The sequence below is a fragment of the Telopea speciosissima genome, chromosome 11 (assembly GCF_018873765.1).
Source record: "Telopea speciosissima isolate NSW1024214 ecotype Mountain lineage chromosome 11, Tspe_v1, whole genome shotgun sequence".
In the NCBI taxonomy this organism is placed as follows: Eukaryota; Viridiplantae; Streptophyta; class Magnoliopsida; order Proteales; family Proteaceae; genus Telopea; species Telopea speciosissima.
In genome coordinates this window covers 32,884,708-32,906,175 of record NC_057926.1, presented here as the reverse complement: position 1 = coordinate 32,906,175, position 21,468 = coordinate 32,884,708, and the positions used below count along the sequence as shown (strand labels likewise).

Sequence of the window (21,468 nt, the reverse complement as noted above, 5' to 3'; positions counted from 1 at the left end):
CAGTAGCGTCTATCAATAAGTCAATCCGGGGTAGAGGGTACTCATTCTTCGAGCACGCCTTGTTGAGGTCGATATAATCGACGCACATTCTCCATTTCTCGTTTGGCTTGGGAACCATGACAATGTTCGCCAGCCAAGTTGGGAATTTTTCTTCTTGGATGAATTCTAACCGTCGAAGCTTCTCCACCTCTTCTTTGATCGCGGCTTGTCGGTCGAGGGCGTAATTTCTTCTCTTCTGCTGGATCGGCTTTCGGCTCAGATCCATATGGAGTCGGTGCTCAACTATATGTCTCGGTATACCGGGCATGTCGACGGCTGACCAGGCGAAGACGTCGGCTTTCATCTTTAAGAAGTTCCTGAGCCGATTCCTTTGTTCGTCGCTTAATAGTGATCCGAGCTGTACCTCTAAGGGAGAATGGGATGAGGTCTTCCACGGGTCTTCCATGCCTTTCGGTCAGCTCATCCCGTTGGTCTTCAGGGAGGTGCTCAACGCACATGGCCATTCCTCGGACATTTCCTTTGTTTTGCTTGACGAATGATGCGTAACATTCTCGAGCCTTCTTTTGGTTGCCTCAAATTTCTCTGATCCTGTTCTCCATGGGGAACTTCATCTTTAAATGCATCAGCGAAATGATGGCGTGGAGGGCGGTGAGTGACGGGCAACTGAGTATGGCATTAAAGGCCACCACCGACCGTACCACCATGAACTTGACTTGGATTGTTGTTTGGCACAGAACTCGCCCGAACGTAACTAGTAGGTCTATCGACCCTTTGATCGTGGTCGAGGCTCCTGAGAATCTGTGGAGGGAGGTTCCTTTAGGCTTGAGCACATCATCGCCGAAGCTGAACTGTTAATACGCATCGAGTGACATGAGATCCATCGATGCTCCCGTATTGATCAATACCCGTGCTCCTTGCGATCTCTACCTGCACTACCAAAGCATCATTGTGAGGTAAACTTATACCTTTGAGGTCGGCTTCGATGAAGGAGATCGTCGCCTCAGACTTTGGCCTTTTGCTCAGCATCTTCGCGACTCCGACGAACCGTGCATTCTCCTTGGCCTTCCAGGTGGATTCTTGTTCGGGTCCTCCGAGGATGGTGTATATGGGTGCTCCTTTGTCAATGCTCGGCCCCAGCTCAGTCATCTTTCTTTTCGGCTCGGACTTTATCCTCATCGCTCTCGTCCCTTCGGCTATCAGACTTCGGCTCAGCCTTCTTTTGGTCGCGGTCTTCCAATCGCTAGCCTCTGTGTTCTTCTCGGCTCCCTTTGACTTACCGCTTCAGGTGTCCCACCTTGATTAGCTCTTCAATCTCCCTTTTTAGCTGGTAGCAACCTTTGGTGTCATGATCGATGTCTTTGTGGAATTGACAATACTTGTTGGGATTCCGGGATGACCCAGCTTGCATTAGTCGTGGTTGGCGGATGTATCCGTCGTCTTGAATTTGCATAAGGATTTCCTTCTGCGAAGTATTCAAGGGAATGTACTCGGGACTCCGAGCTTGGTCCGTCCTCTCAGCTAGGCGGTCAGTCTTGGTTCGCTTTTCATCTTTGCGATCATCGCTTGTCGGCCTTTTCTTCTCAGCCTTGCCTTTACTCGCCTTCCGTGCTTAGCGCACCTCTGCCATGTTTACGAACTCATTGCACCCTCTCCAAGAGTTCAGCCATGTTCTTGGTTGGTTTTCGGGCCAAGTCCTTGATGAGGTCCATATCTGTAAGTCCGTTGCTCATCGCCGTGTGAGCCATAGCCTCATCCAAGTCCTTAATGTCCAAGGATTCCTTGTTAAAATGGGAGACAAACGCTCGAATCGACTCGTCGGGCCTTCGCTTCATGCTTAGGAGATTGATCATCGTCTTCTTACTTCATACTACTCTAGAAACGCATGACGAAGGCTCGGTAAAGATGCTCAAAGCTCGTGATGGATTTCGGCAACAACCATGAGAACCAAAAGGTCGCCGTGCCGTTGAGAGACAAGGGAAAAGCTCTGCAGGAGACAATTTTGGTTCGCCCGTACATGGTCATCATCGCGTTGAAGTAGTTAATGTGATCCGTCGGGTCAGTAGTCCCGTCATACCGATCGAAGGGAGGCGGCTTGAACCCGACTGGTAGCGGTGCGGTCATGATCTTGGGAGGATAAGGGTGTCGTCCGACCAGCGAGTAGGCGTCTGGGGTTGCCTATTTCTTCAATCCTTCTACCTGTTTAGCCAATTCTCTTAATCACCTTTCTACCTCAGTTTCAGGCTCTCGACCATTCGGCTTCTCAGCTTAGTGTCGATTTTCTTGTTCATCCGACTGAGGTTGGCCATTTTGCCCCTCAGCTCGAGATTGGCTCTCGCGCTCATCCAGCCAAGGTCGGTCATTCTGTTCGGCTCAATTAGCTTCACTTCTTCTTACTTGCCTCTCGACTTGGAAGTTGGACCCGCGGGGGCTCCTTTGTTGTTCTTCTCGGCGAGACGGGCTTTGGCAAGATCTTTCTCCTTCCCTTGCTACATACCTCCCGTTGTTCTCGGTGTCCCCTTGGCTGCCCGTCCTCCCTGAGTCGGCCAAAAAATACCGATCTTCTAGCGACTAAAGTTGCTGGTTCAATCTCTCGCCCTGCCCTTGGGCTTCGATGATGCTCCAGCTTGTCCCGTTGAGCACTCCTATTGGGACGCAGAGGGGGAGTTTTCTAGTCGGGCGGATGACACGACACTGCTCGGCTCGGCTCCGCGCTGGCCAACATTCTGCTACAGGTTTCCCTCGACGAGTACTGTTGCCAAAGGGGGCGCGACCGGTGGCTGGCCCAACAATCCTGCCTGGGCCATCTGACCCATGAAAGTACGCAACATCTCATTAGTGTGCAGCACTTGCAACTGAATGTCCATGACTTGCCGATTGCTTGCCGGGGCTTCAGGATCCAAATTCTCTTGCACGGGTGGAGGCGGCTGCAAGTTCGACCCATTCCGGTTTAGCTTGGCTTGGGGCCAACCTTCCGCTGTCGTGTCCAACACGCTTCCGCCATTTCCTCCATCTACCGGTGGAGTCGGGTTGGCAGTGATGCCCGCGCTGCGCTGAGCTCCTCCCCCTAGCGGGGGTCTTTCGGCCGTGCCTTGCAGCAACGTTTTCGGGGGTGGTGAGTGCCTCGCTTGCCTATCAGGTTGCGGCTCATCTCCGCGGGAGGCAAAGCCGTGTTGTCCTGATCTTGTTTGCACAACCATTGTCTTCGCTCTCTTGATTGGTAAAAATGACGATGACTAGCTGACGTCATTCCCACATATGGCGCCAAATCTGTTACGTGTGAAAACCTCCGTCGCCCGGTTCGCCCAAGGATGAGCCTGCAAAAACCGAGTGAGCACAAGAGAGCCTGTGTGGCTCTGGCCAAGGACTCTCCGATGCTTAAGTTAGGTCTCCGGTGCAACAACGTATCAACTTAGTGAAAAGTGAGATGAGCGTTTGAGCTCCATACCTGAGTATTTGTAGGATGAGATGAGGCGGCTGGAGGAGTCCTTGTATGGTAAGAGTCCTCTATTGGTAGGGCTCTTCCGTACGGAGCAGAATGGAGAGTTATTCTCGGAGTCGGGCTCCTAATGAGGTAAGAGTCCTTATTGAAGTGTGATTCGGCTTCATCCCGAGATTGCAGCCCGATTCATATCCCATGATTGTTGGGATGTGCTGACGTGGCTCCGTGATCCTAGATGAGCAGTTGTTACTGCTTCTGGAGAGGCCTCGGCCTTGGGCGGTCGTGCCCTTGATGCTCGGCTTCGTGCTCAGCACAAGTGACGAGTAAGCTGCTCCCTAAGCATTATGTCAGCTCGGCCGACCTCAGAACACATAGGTGTTCGGCCTATGGCTGATCAGATGGCGCTCGGGTCAGCGCTCGGTGAACTTAGTGCTCGGTCACGGTGCTCGGCCATGTTGGGGACAGGGTGATTGTCCTCCCCCTCGGTGACCGGTTTAGTGCCACACGCTGTGTGCTTGGCTCGGACCTCGGTTAGGCCTCGGTCCGTCCACGTGTTACTCTCTGAGTAGATGGCAATTTTATGACTCATCAAGATGAACACTAAATCCATTGAAATTGGGTACAACCCTTCCCTTGGAGGCAAATGCGTGGAGAAGAGAATTAATGGAAATGGATTCGTAGTTGATCGATCTGACGTCGATTAATCCTGGTTTTCTATCTAAGTTAGACAATTTGATCGATTTCGATCAAGCCCCATCAATTTGATTATGAGCCAATTCAAATCGGGATTGTTTACGAAAACTTTCGATAGTTGATAATGATATTTATATTAGGGGTGTCAAAACCTAATTCAAATAGATAAAATTGAGCCGAAATCGACAAAAATTGAACTAAATCGAAATTGATATGAGCTTATTGGATCATGTTTCAGATTGGAGTTTGTGACACCAAAGCCATATCGGTCTAGTTAGAAACCAATAAGACATGCGAACATTAAAATCGGACCGAATCCAATACCGACCCGAAATTCATAAAAAGGCATATTTTTTCACACTTTTGAATATATTTACACGATAAACCGAAACAAATCGAAATCAAATCGATACGAGAAATCAATATGAAATTGAAACCGAAACTACCCAAGTACCCTTATTGGATAATGTTTTAGACTCAGTTAGTCTCACCGAAACCCATGAAACTAAACCAAAACCGATCCCAAACAACCGATTCACACCACAAGAGACAGATCAACCAACAAAGATTGAGGATCATGGAAGAAATTTTTTTATTTTTTTTAGGTAAAGAGGATCATGGAAGAAAGAAAGCCATGCCAAATTGCCAATATGCCATGCGTCATGCACTCATGCTTCGTCCCAAAGCCATCCCTTGCGTCTTGTTTGGTTTTCCTCACTCACTTTTTTTTTGATAACCTGTTTTCCTCACTCACATCTCTATAAATAATAACGCGTGGAGCAGCAGTCATCTTAATAGTCACTGACCGGAAAAAAGAGGCCTTCAAGGGTTACAAACGTAATTTCACAAAGGATCAAGGGTTGACAAGATAAATCTCAATTTCTTGAGTTGGGATCCTCTCCAATGACTTGGAGAGCCCAATGAACCATCCCACGGGCTGAGTTGGCTGTGTGCATCAGTATCAGCCAAGCTGTTGGATGTTCATTGGTGGTGCGTCTCATTGAAGAGATTCAAATTTTAAATTTTTTAAATTTTTTTATGAAAGATAATTACAACACTGTCCTTATACAGATTCCTTTACAGCTTTCACATTATAAACAATGGGATTTACACTTGACTTTTTCTTTTTCTTCTTTTTATACTAACCATGTGAGTTTCATGTGAACCCACACTTAGGTTCTCGAACAGTGGATTCCATCTGGATGGTCAACCTCTGTTCTCATACGAGAACCTGAGCCGAGCTTTATGAATGATATCATTTTACAATCCCTCATTTGTTGTAGTGTATAGATTCTTTCTTACACTGCCCTTGTAGAACTTCTCCTCGATTCAATATCCCGCCCGCGTCGTATAGAAGCGAAAACACAGATCGAACAGTTCGTCACACTGGTCTCACTGTCACACACTTGCTTTCAAGTTCCAACTCCCTCAGTTTTACATTGAAGCGGTTCGGTAGCTTTTTCCACCTGGAAGAAAACGAGGGGAAGCAGAGGAAGATTTCCTATCTCTCGCGCGCGCTATCCCGTTCTTCTCGCTTTCTCTGCGTGAATTTTTGCTTAATCGAAGTAAAGCAAAGATGAATCCCCGCCACGATCCGAACCCCTTCGAGGAAGAGGAAGAAGTCAATCCGTTCTCGGTAACCACCCCTAGAATCTCTTGCCCTTATTTGCTTGCATATGTTGCGTTTAATCCCCTTAATTACCTGTTTTTTTGGATCTGTGTGGTTTTGGATGCGACTTGTGATAATGAGTGTGATCTAGCTGTTAAGATTCGACTATGGAGTATAGTTGCATCTGCAATTGGATCTAGATATATTTGCATAACCGCCAGGTTAATGAGTTTCGGTTTTGTTTAGTACACTTTAATTGGAGGTCGGAGTCTAATTTTGTTGAGGAAAGTGTGCATAGGAAAGAAGATCTGTTTTTAGGTCGGGTTAAATCGTTAGTTGGAACTTGGGTGTGTGTGGTTCTGGTTTGGAGTTGTTGCGGATAGGGTTATATTGGGACTGACTCTTCCAAATGTGGTTATAAATATGTAATCTCGGTGTCATTCTTATTTTTTAGTCCTTGGTTCTGCTTGGTTTTGGCAAGCTTTGGATTCTTATTGTGAATTAAGAGAATTGTTAGGTTTACTTTTATGAATTGTCACAGATAAATGGTTGTCACCGTGTGAAGCATATTGTTAGAAATTCCAGTTTGTAAGAGTTACTGTTAAAGCCATTTGAATAAACTCTTTGGAGAGCTAAGTTTGGTAACCCTTTTAATAATTGCTTTTTAACAGTTGGGTTCTTTATTAGAAAATTCTGTTGCCTTTTGTTCCTCTGATTTTATATTTTTCCCAGTATCATTGGCTTCAATGCTGAAACTGATATGGTTATTTGCAGAAAGCTGCCGCTCCGACGTCAAAGCCACGAATACCGTCATTCTTACCTCAGTCACTGGGCTTTGGCAACAAAAATGACGCAACTGTTGACATACCGCTGGATACAATGAGTGTCAGTAGAAACTAATTTTCTTATATGATCTTGCAGTTTCTGCTTATTTATGTTTCTTTAGTTACTTCTTGAGGGGCTGAGTTGTTTATATGTACAGGATACTAATACAAGAGCAAAAGAACTTGCAGCATGGGATGCAGATTTACAGAGGAGAGAAAGGGTCGGTGTTGATAATTAATTTATGTAGATGTCTGTCTGCAATGTGATTGTCTCTTGATAAAAAAATTTATTTTAAAGGGAAAAAACAACTAATTGAGTTCTTACTCTTTGTTTTTGTATCTGTTTATGTATCTTTGAACAGCCATCTGGCCCTAGTATAGGAAAGCACCATTTTTTGTCTTTCATAGTTTTGCTTCCCCTTTTAAAATATTTTCTGGGTTTTACCTTTTTAAGGTGTCAGTTGGTTCAGCTGGTGTCTGGAAACAGCCTCCCTGCGAAAGCAGGAATAAGGCTGCGTACAGTATGACCCTCCCCAGAGCCTGCAGTGGCGGGAGGGAGCCTTGTGCACTGGGTACGCCCTTTTTTTTTGGGTTCAGCTGGTCTTGTAGTTGTAAGCTTGGTCTCGGTATTACAAGCCCGAGACTTTGGATTGAGTCCTGCCTCCCCCTTGTGCTGAAGTGTGCTCCCTCCCCTCTTATACCCCATACCCTTGGTGACTATACATATCAATTTTGGTTCCGACAAAAAAAATTTTCTGATTTAATTATCTGCAAGGAAGAAAGACAAAGTTCTTCTTAGTGATCAATATGTACTTTAGGCACAGAGGTAGTGTGCTTTCAAAATTCATTTTTGCTATTTGTTGACATTTTGCTCCTTTATTTACAGGACATAAAACGACGAGAAGATGCTGTTGGCAGAGGTAAGCTATGGACTTTCATCTAAGGCACTTAACGGATAAAATTTTCTTTGCTTTTCCCCATATTATCTTGCAGCGTTTAAAGTGTGGTTTCTACTTTTTTACCACAGCGGGCATCCCCACTAATGACAGAAACTGGCCTCCATTCTTTCCAATTATTCATCATGACATAGCAAATGAGATTCCGATCCATGCTCAGAGGTTGCAGTATCTGGCTTTTGCAAGTTGGTTAGGTAATCCTTATACTTTGTTGGTGTTGAGTAAATATCTCCATTTCTTGGAGCCTTTGATTTTGAAATATGTGACATCTGTTATGCACTGATTAAAAAAAAAGAAAAAAAGAAAAAGGATTTGGTATGCTTTGTCATTGTTGGGGAAGTTCCTTGAAGCCTTAGATTCATAATCTTTCCCACCTTACACAATTGATCTTGGAGAATTTGTTATCACAATAACCTCAATTGAATTTGTGTGTAAATGTTTTATTAGAGGTGAGGTTGCTCATATCTTATTTGTGACATCTAGTTTCCCTTTACATATATAACTGCCCTGGTTTCTTGCGTCTAGCATTGTTTCCTGTAACCAAATCAACTACTTCTACTAATGGTATGCAATATGAGATTTTGAATCATTATGGACATGATTTCCTAGATATTCTCTCTTTGATTGCCAACCATGGTCCACTCTTTGGATCCTAACTTTCATTATACTTTTTTTGATTTAAATTGTAGCTTGTGGTTTACATGATTTGCTTGTATTCATATGTAATAGTTATCAAGGAAAAGAGGATTTGGGAGAAATACCATCTATTAACTACACAAGAGGTCAATGGGATAAACACTGTAACTTGTCTGACTGGTTACTGTAAATTGAAGCAGCACTTGTATGATTTTTTCCAGGCCATAGTCTCTACTATTGTCAATATATACCTTCTGATGCAGATTCATCACCAAATAGGGCTTGTTTCATTGGGAATAAGTCTAGGGTTGAGTTACATACATGTTGGGTCTTTGATCCCATGGGTTTCTAATGTGATATGCCACTTTTATAAGCCTAAAATATGGGTATATAGGTTGCATACGGGATTAGCCCAATACTTAGTTTATTTTTATGTTTTTTAATTGAACCAGTTCAAATTGGTTGCATCCAATTGGTTCAATTTAAGTGATCATGTGACTTGGTTAAGTGGTCATGTGACAACTTAAGTGGTCATGTGATGTAAGTTGGGCTGGATTAGGAGTCTATAAGTCCAGCCATGTTTTGAGTCTATTTCGTTTAGTATTTTAGTTTCCTAATTGGTTTAAGTTACCTAATAGGTTAGGGATAAGGTTAGGCCATTCCTTTTTAGTGTCTAAGTCTATTTTTGAGTCTTCTATATAAGTTTGTAAGGGAGGCCAACATTACATACGAATTTGATTAATAAAAATTAGCTTTATGCTTGCTGCCTTTGTTGCTGCCTTTGCTCCATCGTGAGTGTGCCTTGTGAGTAATATCAAGGTTGATGGGATTGGTGGACTCCGATCGACTCCTTGCATCTTATAGATTGGGAGGTCTTTCTTCTTATTCAATCGAGCTTCTTCAAGCTGCTGCTGCTGCCTTTGAAGGAGATCAAACTAGTAAGTAATCTTAGTTTCTTACATATATCCTTCCCCTCTTCATCCTCTAACCTAATCCACACCCCCCTCCATCCATCAAACCCTAATTTTCATTAAACCTGCAACTCCTACCTCAACTAGGACTCCCTCATAACTACAGATCTGGCCATCAATTTCGAACCATACTTCTAGCCTATATTCTCCACACCTCTCCCTACACTCGACCTTAAACACAGCCTTTAGTCTCCACTACAACCCCTCCATTCCCCCACTCCATTAAACCTAAAATCTGCAACTCAATTCTGTCCAGAATTGCAGAATTTTAAAACTTTCCCAAATCCTATTATTTTTATACTATATTGACCCCCTAGACCTGCCCATTAATATCCTATAAACCCCTTTCCCAATATCCAACCCAAACCCTAGGAATTGACCTAAATCCTAGTGCTGTCCATTCGAACCAGCAACCCCTTTTGTTATTTGATCTTGTTGTTTGGCTCTTAGTAGGTCTCCTACCTATCTAGGACTACATTACCTTCTTTTTTATGAATGTTGTAAATAGTCACTTTTGTCATTGTTTGTTTGCTAGCTAACCTTTTGAACTACGAATTCCAAAGGCCAACTTCAGGCCTTGGCCTAACGTGGTGTAGGAGAACTATTGGGCTAACCTAGCAACTTAATTGAAATTAGATCTTGGAACAATTGAGAAAAACCTGAGATCTATGTTTTAAATTATAACAGAAACTTAATACATCATTTAGGTTCCCAAAATAAAGTAATTAATCATGACAATGAACAGCAAAAAGTAGGTTGCAACCGGGTCCAGTAGGATACGTTAATGGCACGATTACTACCTTGGACCGACCCAAACTCAGTTGGGTATCCAGATGGAGATGAACCGGGTCCAGTAGGATATTTTATTCGGTCAATTTTAGAAAGTGGAATACATTTGTAAGTGTTAGAGTTGGTTAGGAATCTTAGGAGATTGTTTCCTTGTTAAAATTTGTTTCCAAGTTTGATAGGTTTCCTTTGTTAGTTGGATTTTCTTCTTTTAAATAGCTTGTATTAAGATGAAAATTCAGATTGAAAAGATGAATTGGGTTTGTGTTTGTGAAGAGCCTGTGTGGCTGGTTTGTGCATTCCTTCCCCCTGCCCCCTTTCTTATGCATTCTTCTCTCCCCTGCAACTCTGATTTCTTCCACTTCTCCTATCGGTTGTCCACCAGTAAAATAACTAAGTAGCTTATCTCCTACAATTCAATCAACATAAATAAAATAAGAAAAGGAAATAACCCAAAGAAGTATATAACTATTACCAACCCTTATTAGACCAAAAACCCAAGTTGGCTTGTAGTTCTCCCACTGCTGGTTCAAGCTCCCTAGCTAGGAGACGAACTGTCTCCTTTCCCCTCCCCCTCCCTCTATAGCTTTACTCTTTATTCTTATTGCCATTATACCCCCAACTTCTTGCTTTATTCATGTATTATTTTCTTCTTCTTTTTTATTTATTTATTTTTTTCATTTGCTCCCTAGTGTACCCCTAAACTTTATCCCTTAATTCCCATTGTATTATTGATAAGTTACCCTTTAAGATTCCCCTTTATTTGCAATTATTCCACCATCTTTATAAACTTCATTTTATTTATGGTTTTGCCACTATATCTTTTGATTTGAGTATTCTCTTGCTCGTGTGTGCCCATATTGATTCAGAATAGGGTTTCCGAACCCGGGATCGCCATCCCCCTTCGTGTTATCCTTGCTATTGCTTAGTCGAAATCTGTTTAGTTGTATAAGTTGCTGTTCTTGCAGTTAAATAATATTAATGTTTGAAATAATCAGTTTTTCCATATAGAACTGCGCCACACCGTCCTGCCAATTCTTCATTATCATTTCAAGTTAAATTTTGGATTCTTCACAACTTATTAATTTTCAGTTCAGAACTTTTCTACAATGATTATGTAAGCAATCATATATTTTTTGCAGGTATAGTTCTATGTCTTGTATTCAATATTGTTGCTGTGATCGTCTATTGGATTAAAGGCGGAGGTAAGATTTGTTTCCTCGACAATTTATTGTACCTTTTAAATAAGATTATTTCCCTGGGCTTTGCTCAATGCAGGGATTCTGATAAATCTCACAATCTATAGGTGTTACAATCTTTTTCCTCGCAATAATCTACGCCCTGCTGGGATGCCCCCTTTCATATGTACTGTGGTACAGGCCTCTCTATCGTGGAATGAGGTACCTGACTTAGCCATTCACAATCACTGATTTTGTATATATGGTAGAAGAAATTGGTCATTCCATGCTCATCTCAGTGGGATAGGGTTGGGTCAATTTAGTGTTGAGTTATATTTGATAAGGTTGGTTTTGGTTTTGATGAAACCTGTACCACATCCTCTCCTTCCCTTAAATGTATGCTTCATTTGTTAGTCATCTGAATGGTATGTTTTCTATGGATGTGCTTGTGCAGTTTGAAAATCAGATCAGACTGTTTGAACCACTACTCATTGCTTTGGCTCTCTTGACTAATAATAAAACAGGATTTGGTCTCAAATTTGTTCAGAGATGGTAGAAAACTGACTGTTTTTCTTTAAAATGGTCATAACCTTGACAATATCCCTGCTTCTTGTAATTTTGATTTTCTGGAGCAAAAACTTGGTTGAACTGGAGTCGAATCGGAGTTGGTTCCTATGATGGTCTGTTGCACGATTGGTTTTAGAAACCATGCACATGCGCGCTTGCTTATGTTATCTGGCTATTTATATAGTTTTTAAAGATACTATAAAGAAATGCACCCCAGCTTAACATTATGCTTTATGTTTTTGCAATGGATAGTAATTTGATTTTTCAGGCGTGGATTGGCTGTTCTTGTTGATCACCAAACTTTTCCTGCTTTACAGGACTGACAGTGCCCTGAATTTTACTGGGTTTTTTCTGTTCTACTTGGTGAGTTTTTGAACTTAAATAACATTTTATTAAGAATTCTTCCTCAGAGCAATAACTTTTCACATTGTACTTATGGTATTGATTTGATGCAGCTCCATATACTCTTTTGTATATTTGCTGCTATAGCTCCTCCAGTTGTCTTCCGCGGGGAGTCATTGGCGTAAGTGCTTTTGAAGAAATCTTCTCTTTTACATTCTAAGATAAAAGCAGTATAGTCTGGTGCTCATTCATCATATTTTTCTGGTCTTGAATTGTCTCAGTACTGAATACAGTGTACGGATGTGTATGGCTTCCTCGTAAATAAATAACTAATGCTTGATGAGAAGTGCATAGGTTAATCCTGAAAGCCACTGTCAACTGATTAATGCTAATTTCCTTTCCGGCCTTAAGTGATTACTTAAGATTCAGAGTTTCATTTGAAATTTATCAACTAATAGACCTAAAAATTTACAGAACTGTAGGTATTATATCTTGATAGGATTCTGGAAGTGATTACCAACAATGCCTTAACCATTGATCATAGTTGTCAAGGTGCCGCCTAGGCGTCCAAGGGGATTTCTAGGTGCCTAGGTGGCTGCCGCCTTATTGTAGGGCGCCTTGCACTGGTTTAATTGGTATCGAACCAGGTTATGATGCTTATTTATGCCAAATATCATTTAAATAAGCAAATACCCCCTATTTGAATCCAATAAAAATAGTTTAAAAATAAAATTCCAAAAGGATAAAAAGTCAACCCCCCAGTTCAAGATCAAAAACTAGATTTTTGGCGGTAGGTGAAATTTTAAACTTCCTAGTGCTGAGGTTTTTCTCAAATCTAAAAATTCCATAAATGTTAATATGGTAAAACATTGTTAAAAACCAAAACTGCGGTAAAATGTTCATTTGTTTTGATATCTAAAAAATATTTTCATTTAGAGCGATTTTGACAGCATCAGTGCACACCAAATAAGGTTTGACCGGAACATAATTCCTTCAATATAAATCAGATTTAAGCAATCTTGGATTTGTTGGAGAGCTGATTATTTGGAAAATGGCCTCAGGGCCCTAAACCAAGGAGATTATTAATTATGCAGGGGAAAAGCAAGATTGCTTTTATGACGAAGACTGAAGAGTAACCACTAACAATGGGATGGAGTTAGTTGACCTTAGCTTTTTAGCTTGTCAAGATTGATATCTGATAGAAATACAGCTCTTGACCCTTTGAATCCCCATTTTACTCCTGTGCAAGCATTGTGCTTCCTCTATAGTCCAGTTTTGTAGAACTTGAATATCCATCGTTCCATAGATGTGGTTAGGTCTTGGGTTGTCAGTGACAATAGGGGTAATCCACCAGTGCATGCATTTCTTCCATGCAAAATTGCAGAAAAATGACAATACTTATGTGTGTGTGTGAAGTGGTAACTAAATGGTCTGTTGTGTGCTTAAGTGGAATTGTGCTGGTGTAGGTGTTCAACTCTTTTGATCTCCTCCCCGTGTGTGTGTGAAGTGATGACTAAATGGTCTGTTGTGTGCTTAAGTGGAATTGTGCTAAGTTTGGTGTTCAACTCTTTTTTGCCCTCTTCCCCCAATACATGGTGACCTGGTAAGCCATGACTAAGCATTATCGTGTCTGGACTGGCATGACCTGATGATGCAGATCAAAGGTACTTAAAGAAGTTCCAAAGAAGAAAAAAGAGCCTGAGTCAATTCAGTAACTAAGCTGTTTTGACTCAGTCATGAACTCAGTTCACTCAGTTTTGGGTCAGTTGTGGAGCAGCAATCAGTCCTCCATCGTGGGACACTTTTTTAGAATTCTATATGCTTTGTTATGGCTTTAATTAGTTACTTGTACTAGTTGTACTAGAGTTCCACTTTGTTAGGACTCTATCCTATCTCTTTTAAGTGTTTTAAGTAGTAGGGATACTCCAAAAGGGGTTGTCGACCTACGGGGGTTCCTACTCTGTTTTGCTTTGTGTTTTTATTTTATTTTATTTGTTTATTCCTTGTTGAGTTCCATTGTTACTCTTTATTGTCTTTAATAAATAAAGCATTAGAGGGGGCTACAGCCCATGATTTGTCCATTCAAACAGCTATTGGCTATTGTAGTTATGTGGTGATGTGGCTCTATTACTGTTTTGGTGATTCAATAACCTGGTTGGTGGTGATTCCAACCAAAAACCATTGGTAGTGATTTCGGTGGTTGTATCCTCTCTTCTCTTGTTTGATTCTTTCTTTTCTGTAATCAGTCTTCAAGTAAATACCTTTTGCTCTATTAAAACATCAGTATGGTCGTTTGAATTCAGCAATTTTGTGATATCTGTTTGCTTCTGTTCCGGTGATAGTTGATCCTCAGTTGCTGCTTCTTAATATCTAATATAGTAATATACTGTTTGTTCATTACTCTCTTGAACACCATCTAATCTGAGGTCGATTCATACTTATTCTATTCTGATTTTAAGATTCCCACCAGCAGTAGGAAACTATTTCTCGGCATCCAACCGGTCGGTTGATCTGAGTTTCTGGTATTTCATTCACCTTGTTTGTTGTTTTTCTGATCAACCTATTGGGTTAAACTGACCTATATTTGATCTATTATCAATAGCTTTCTAATTCTGGGCCTGCAGTTCTGTTTTAGGTTTCCTATTCTCAGTAGGAACCTAAAATAGCGTAACATTCAACCATTGGATTGTCTAAAGATTTTGATATCTATTTCTATAATTAATGTATAGCTCTTGACCTGAATTTTATGCAGATCAGATCCTTTGATCTGGTTCTATCAGAGTTCTCTTTAAAACTAGAAAATTCTCCTTAGTCTGCAATCCTGTTGTTTGTGGTTTCCTGAAACCTAACCTTTTAGGTGGATTTAAACCTCACCACCCGATCTGGAAACCTAGACCGAGACAAACCAGAACCAAACCAGGCTTTTGGTCTAATACTGGTTGGTAGGGGGTTATTCTTGTAGTTGCATTTTATTGTGTTTTATTAGATACGTATTAAAGCCATTGCGTAGTTTCCTTGTCTGAGGTAGTCTCCTTAGTGGAATTGATTTCAGTTGCAAAGAATATATATGTAATCCACTGATTGAGATGGAAAACAGTTGAATATTGAATGAGCTTTGAAGTTTTTCTCACGGGTTGTGAGTGAGGGTGCTGCTGATCCTTTTCTCTCTTCTCCTTTATTCGATTTAGAGCCTCTCCTTTCAGGTGCAAAATTCCTCACTGGTTCTCCTCATCTTCTTCTTTTTCTGTTCTTCATTTTCTTGGCTTCTGCTGTTTCTCATTCTTCTTTCCTCGTCATATGTTCTGTTCTACTGTTACCCGTCCTAGTGTGACTTTGGTTCAACATTCAACAAGAGTAGCATCGATCTCTCTCAGTTCTTAACCAATCAGATTGAAACTATGGGGTTTGAATCTTAACCTCAGGGCGATCCTACATGCAACTTCTGTGCTGGAAATCACACTTCACTTGAGGATTACACTGAACTCAGAACCAATCCTGAGTTCTTCTGCCAGGATTGGTTTCAGCAGTTTTATCTGTCTGATTGTTGTTTGCATTCAATGGAACTAGGAGTTAGCAATATTTACCCAAAATTTCGTCTTCTGCCAGCATTGGTTTCAGCAGTTTTATCTGTCGCATTGTTGTTTTTTTGCATTCAAATGTCAATAAATGTAGGAGTTTACAATCTTTCCTGTTGACTGGATTAGTATTGGGGGAGATCAGTTGACTGAAATCCAACTGAGTTACCACTGGTTCTATGTATCGTGATGAAGGAGATGACTACTTTGTTATTTACAGAAAAGCCCCTTAGTTCTGAACCGTGATGCTATTTCATCCCCTTCCTCATTTTAAATTTCAAAAATCATTTTTTCTCCAACTTATAATTACTGTTTGGTCCCTGGGTTTTTTATTCCTTCCAAAATGGTCTTGAACTGTGCTGTGAAATTATAAAATTGCCACTCATTCTCCTAATTGGGAATTTCTTCACTTTAATGGGCCATAGCGATCCAAAAGTAGGGTTTTGAAACCCGGGGTTGGATTAATCGGTCACGTAACTTGATAGTTGGTCAATCCAAAGAGAACCTATCCAATGGTTAGAACCAAGATTTCAAGTATTGGTAATGGATGAGACAGATCAACCAATCTGTATTAATATTAATCAATTGATCCAATCCAATCTGATTGTTATTGACTGATTATTCTAATCTCTCACTTACTCAGACATATCCACTCCTGATGCACTCCGATCTGGATAGGTATCAATTGAGGTTGATCTGTTCCCAAATACTAATACCTACAACTTTGGTTGGCATGGCTGCATCAGTCTCTATGTGAACACTCTGCCACCTGTCAAAATGACGTCTGAATGCTTAAAAAGCATAGTTGTCAAGGCGTCGCCTAGGCGTCCAGGTGGATTTCTAGGTGCTTAGGTGGCTGCCGCTTTATTGTAGGGCACCTTGCATTGGTTTAATTGGTATGGAACCAGGTTCTGGCACTTATTTATGCCAAATATCGTTTAAATAATTTGAATCCAATAAAAATAGTTAAAAAAATCAAATTCTAAAAGGATAAAAAGTCGCCCCCAGTTCAAGAACAAAAACTGGATTTTTTGCGGTAGGTGAAATTTTCAACTTTCTAATGTTGGGGTTTTTCTCAAATCTAAAAATTCCATAAATCTTAATATGGTATAACATTGCTAAAAACCAAAAGTATGGTAAAATATTCATTTGTTTTGAAATCTAAAAAATATTTTCATTTAGAATGATTTTTGACAGCATTCACGCACACCAAATAAGGTTTGACTGGAACATAATTCCTTCAATTTAAATCAGATTTACGAAAACTTGGATTTGTTGGAAAGCTGGTTTTGTGCTCTACCTAATACAAAAAGTTTCATGTAAAAATAAAATGTGAGACTAGGTATACCTGAAAATGATCAATTACTTATTGATAACATCATATTTTCTAAGAACAATAGAAACCAATATGAGACTAGGTATACCTGAAAATGACCAATTCCAAGAACATATAAACCAAATGTGTGTTTTGATGGTTTCACACATATAACTGATATATTAAAAAAATAATACTGGAACGCGATTTAGGCCCTCTAGGTGCCGCTTAGGCGGAGGATCTCGGACGCCTTGGATCGCCTAGCGCCTTGACAACTATGTTAAAAAGACATTTTGTGAAAGATTTTGGACTGTTTAAAATGGAAGGGAGAAGGTGTAATACATGGTGGGCCTTGCACTTGTAGAGACAAAATAATCAAACTATGGCCCCAAATTTCACATGTGACCAGTACATGGTATGCTTCTCCCATCCAATGGTCTGAAATTGCCCACCTGATGTGTCCCTCATTGCAGAAAATGGGGTGCCCAATAGCTTCCTTTCCTATCACCTGCACTACAGCTCTACTACACTTTTTATGGGGTGGGGAATGGGAAAGGGTGGTCAAAATAGAAATTGAAGTAAACCATACTTATTAGTTCTTGGGTCTTTACTTTGTTATTTATCCACTCATGTTTTTTGGTGAATGCACACTGTTATTTGTTAATTTGTAATGATGAAATGGGGAAATCGGGATGTTGCAATGCCCCTTTATTTTTTATCCTAATGTAAAGTAAAAGGGATCTGTCATGAGAGAATTTGAAGGGGTGCCTATTATTGTTTATTGTTACTGAGCTCATGGAGAAGGGACTATAAAGGGAGTAATGGCTAAGAAAAAGATGCTCAAGCCTTGAAACTCTGGAGGCCAGGTCTGCCTGCCATCTGCATCACTTAAATGCATTACATGTATGAATTTATACTGTCACTCTTGCTGCATCTGCATAAACTTTACTTGATAATGAGTATTTAAGTTTTTTAAGAGATGCTGACAGGCTTCAATGTCCCCCATCATACTTTATAGATTTTCTATTTTGTATTTTCTTTATTAAATTGGCTGGACAACCAATGCCGCGTGGATTTTATAAGTAAAAAAAATACACATTTCATCTTTTCCTTGGTCTCGGTTCTGTCATTCTATTTGATGCACAAATGCTAACACGTGAACGAAGATATCTCAAGGAGAATGCATTTATTTTTACTTTTAATAGTTTTTCTTTTCAAGGTATCCTACTACTATTCCAACTTCGTCATCAAATGGATAATTACAGAGCTTCCTGACCTTTGTTCAGTGGCTTTGCATACCTTAGAGCTAGCTCATAGTTCTCTGAAGGATTTCATTATTAGAATAACATATGGTTTTAGGTTATAATTCTATTCTAAAATTAAAATGTCATGCTTCTAGCCTTGGTGGAATTGCAAAGCAACAGGGGAAAGTCTCTCTTTCTCTCTTCCCCCTCTTTCCTCCCATCCCCTGGGGCAGAAGAGATTCCTCGTGCTATATTGCTTTCTTTATTATGCTTTATAAATATCATCTCAGAATTCTGATATATGTGAGTATGATCTTATTTTCCAACTTCAGGGGTATCCTTGCAGCAATCGATGTCTTCCGTGTCAGTGTACTGGCTGGGGTAAGTTTTATAAACAAAACCCATGGATGAATGTATTCAACTTTTTAATTGGCTTATTATTATTTAGATCATAGCTGCAGAAAATATCAGATTGTAATTCCTCTTTTGAGTGACTGTAAGACTGTGAAATGCGAGTAATAGCGCTAAACTTCACTTTACAGCAACAAAATTAACTCCATCCACAAGTAGAACCAATATCACAGCAGTATAGGGGCCTCGATAACCACTGAACCAGACTAGGGATCAATCGCAAATTCTGGCCATGTATGAGTTTAGGGTAGCAGCACAATACCAAGTATGTGAGTGATCCAATGGTAGGATTGACAACCACAAGATGGGAAACAAAATGAAAACTAGAGAACTCCGATTTAGTAACTATCAGGTTCTCACAAACTGTCGGGCAGATTACCTTCAAATTTGTGACTTTGTTCTTACTTTAAAGAAAAGAAAATGATGATGCAAATGTATTTGATAATACAACAAGAAGAACAAACTAAGACAATACTACAAGAAGAACAAACTAAGCCTTATCATCTAAATGGGGTCGGCTACATGGATCCTTGTAAAAAAAAGTAAGAGAAAAGAAGAAATGAAGACATGAGATGAGAAGTGTGAAAAGAGAAATGAAAGAGAAATGATAGTAACTGAAAGTAAGAGGAAATAGGCCCAGGCACCCAGTCCAGGAAGTCGAGGGAAACTCAGCTATACGGGGTCAGCAACATGGATCTTTGCCCTCCAAGAGGATCTATCCGAGGTCATACTTGGTACAAGACCCAGACTACGCATGTCATTATTCTTCACAACTTCTCCTATGTTCATTCCTCCAAATACTCGAATGTATTTGATAATATTCTGATAAAAAAAATGGGTTTAAGTATGTGCACAAGTTTACATTTTGTTGAAATAATCATCCAGTCTTTGTATGCCTCAAGTCCTTAATAATTCAAGGCCAAATTAGTATTTCTTTTCCATTTCAGGGTTGCAAATATTTATATTTTTGCTTTTTTCTTTGAGCTTGTCATTCTCGATACAAGGAGATGAAATATCATGAGAATAAGTAACTTTTTTTTTTTTTTCCCCGTTTTTTGGATAAACTTGAAGTATCTCAAATTTTTGTCGGCCAGATTGTCCTGTTGTTGCATATCTATACTCTAGTTGAATATGCTAAGATGCAATTTATTTATTTATCTTTTTGAATAATATGCAATTAATGTTATTTATCTTTTTTTTCTTTCTATTTTGTTCTTTCCAGATATTCTACATCGTTGGGTTTGCACTCTTTTGTATAGAATCACTTATAAGCTTGTGGGTACTGCAGGTTAGTGCTTAATTAACTGATGATTTTATTACCTTGCAATGCAATTGCATATAGTTTAAACTTATTGAACAAGGTTCCATGACGAAGGATAGTGAAAGTTACGATTAAGGGATACACTCATGATAATACTTTTTTTCCTGCAACCTGCAGAAAGTTTACATGTACTTCAGAGGAAACAAGTGAAACCTGATGCTGCCTGAGAGTGAGGACAGGATATATACTGCTGCTTCAGATCGTATATTCTTTCTTTTTTGTTTTTTTTGGGTAGGTGGGTGGGTTTTCCTTTGTGATAGTTCCTGTTTGATGAGTTTTGACGCACATTGAATCGCATCTCACTTATGAAGATTTTCTATCTCGAGTCATTTGCTCATTTCAGATCCATCATAGCTGTGTGTGTGTGCATGTGCTCCCACGGAAGCGTGGGGGGAGTTGCACGTTCTTACATCCTCTTATATGTGTTCTAGGATGCTATGAATTTCTCTGACGGATTGCTGGATGACTGGGGATAGGATTAGTGATGATAATGGGCAAGGTTACTGAGGTTTTTTACCCAGTGGGTGATGGGTTCAGGTTTTGTATGCTTTTGTGGGTTAGGGTTGGTGTTTAATCTGCCGTGTAAAAACCCTGTAGTTTTGCCCTGTAAAAACCCTTCGAATGCCTAGCATGTTGGGTTATTGTTAACCAGTTTCTTAGTGGTTTGCTTCATATTGGTGAAGCTAATTGGTTTCCATTCTTTATTGGGTAGTAAACTGTTTCTTCGACTGTGCCTAGAACAGTTGAGTGGATACATGACTTTACGTACTCAGATCAGTGTTTGTTAAGGTCCTCTGTAGTATAGTGGTATTCTCTTCTAGGCATTGCCCTGACTGGTGTGTGTCATAAAATTGGGGGATAAATAATTGAAATTGAGTTTAGAATTTGAAATGTGGCAACTCGGATTGAAATCTCGGATTCGTACATGGTTTTGGTCAGGCCTGAAACAGAGACGTGCCAACTCGGATCTTGACCTTTGGGGTCATGTGATATATATTTGTATGGTATAGGTTTTTGGTTTCCCTCCTCTCTGGGGCCACACAAAGAACCAAGGGCGGTTTGGGATAAAAAATTTGAGGAACGTTCCAAGATCCAATATAATCCCCAAAAATCCTCTTTGATGACACGTCAGTAACAAAACAACTTAAGATTGATCCAAAATCATCACCAAACTCCTTTGATGATAGCATCACAAAAGTTACAGAAAAGTTACAGAAGAGATGGTGGGCAAATACCAAATGCATTATCCATCAAATTAAAATTACCAATTGCACTATTAAATGGCTATGGCATACAAGTTGCAGCGATTGTTTGCCTCATAAAATATGGTTGATTGATTCATCAGTCCACGGTTTTGTTACTCTGAATTATATATTATATGGGAAGCAGTTTTATATAATAATAAAGAGAAAAGGCTGGGTATGCTAGCGGTATACCCTATGTTAGCATCCTGTGTCTATACCTGTCTCCTCCCTTTGAGGGTTAGGGAGTCATTCAAAGGGTGAAAGAGAGAGAGACAGAATACCTATGGTTCTGGGCTTGGCAATAGCTCTGGAATTGGTTGATCGAATAGGGTTATAGCTAAGTAGGTAATTTTCCTT

At 40.3% G+C, this 21,468-nt stretch overlaps 1 protein-coding gene across 1 annotated transcript; it reads left to right on the top strand.

Annotated features, from left to right (window-relative positions):
• Window positions 1-5,582: 5,582 nt before the first annotated feature.
• Window positions 5,583-20,218, top strand: LOC122646669 (secretory carrier-associated membrane protein 4). The gene is made up of 12 exons (XM_043840257.1): window positions 5,583-5,768; window positions 6,516-6,626; window positions 6,724-6,786; window positions 7,452-7,485; window positions 7,593-7,715; window positions 11,057-11,119; window positions 11,221-11,314; window positions 11,977-12,022; window positions 12,115-12,182; window positions 18,468-18,516; window positions 19,769-19,834; window positions 19,985-20,218. Exons 1-12 carry the CDS (start codon window positions 5,709-5,711, stop codon window positions 20,015-20,017), a joined length of 810 nt encoding a protein of 269 aa, XP_043696192.1. The 5' UTR covers window positions 5,583-5,708; the 3' UTR covers window positions 20,018-20,218.
• Window positions 20,219-21,468: the final 1,250 nt, after the last annotated feature.

Coding starts and splice junctions, on each gene's coding strand:
- LOC122646669 (XM_043840257.1), top strand. CDS start 5,709: ATGAATCCCCGCCACGATCCGAACCCCTTCGAGGAAGAGGAAGAAGTC. Junction 5,769..6,515: donor AAGAAGTCAATCCGTTCTCG/GTAACCACCCCT, acceptor GGTTATTTGCAG/AAAGCTGCCGCTCCGACGTC. Junction 11,315..11,976: donor CCTCTCTATCGTGGAATGAG/GTACCTGACTTA, acceptor CCTGCTTTACAG/GACTGACAGTGCCCTGAATT.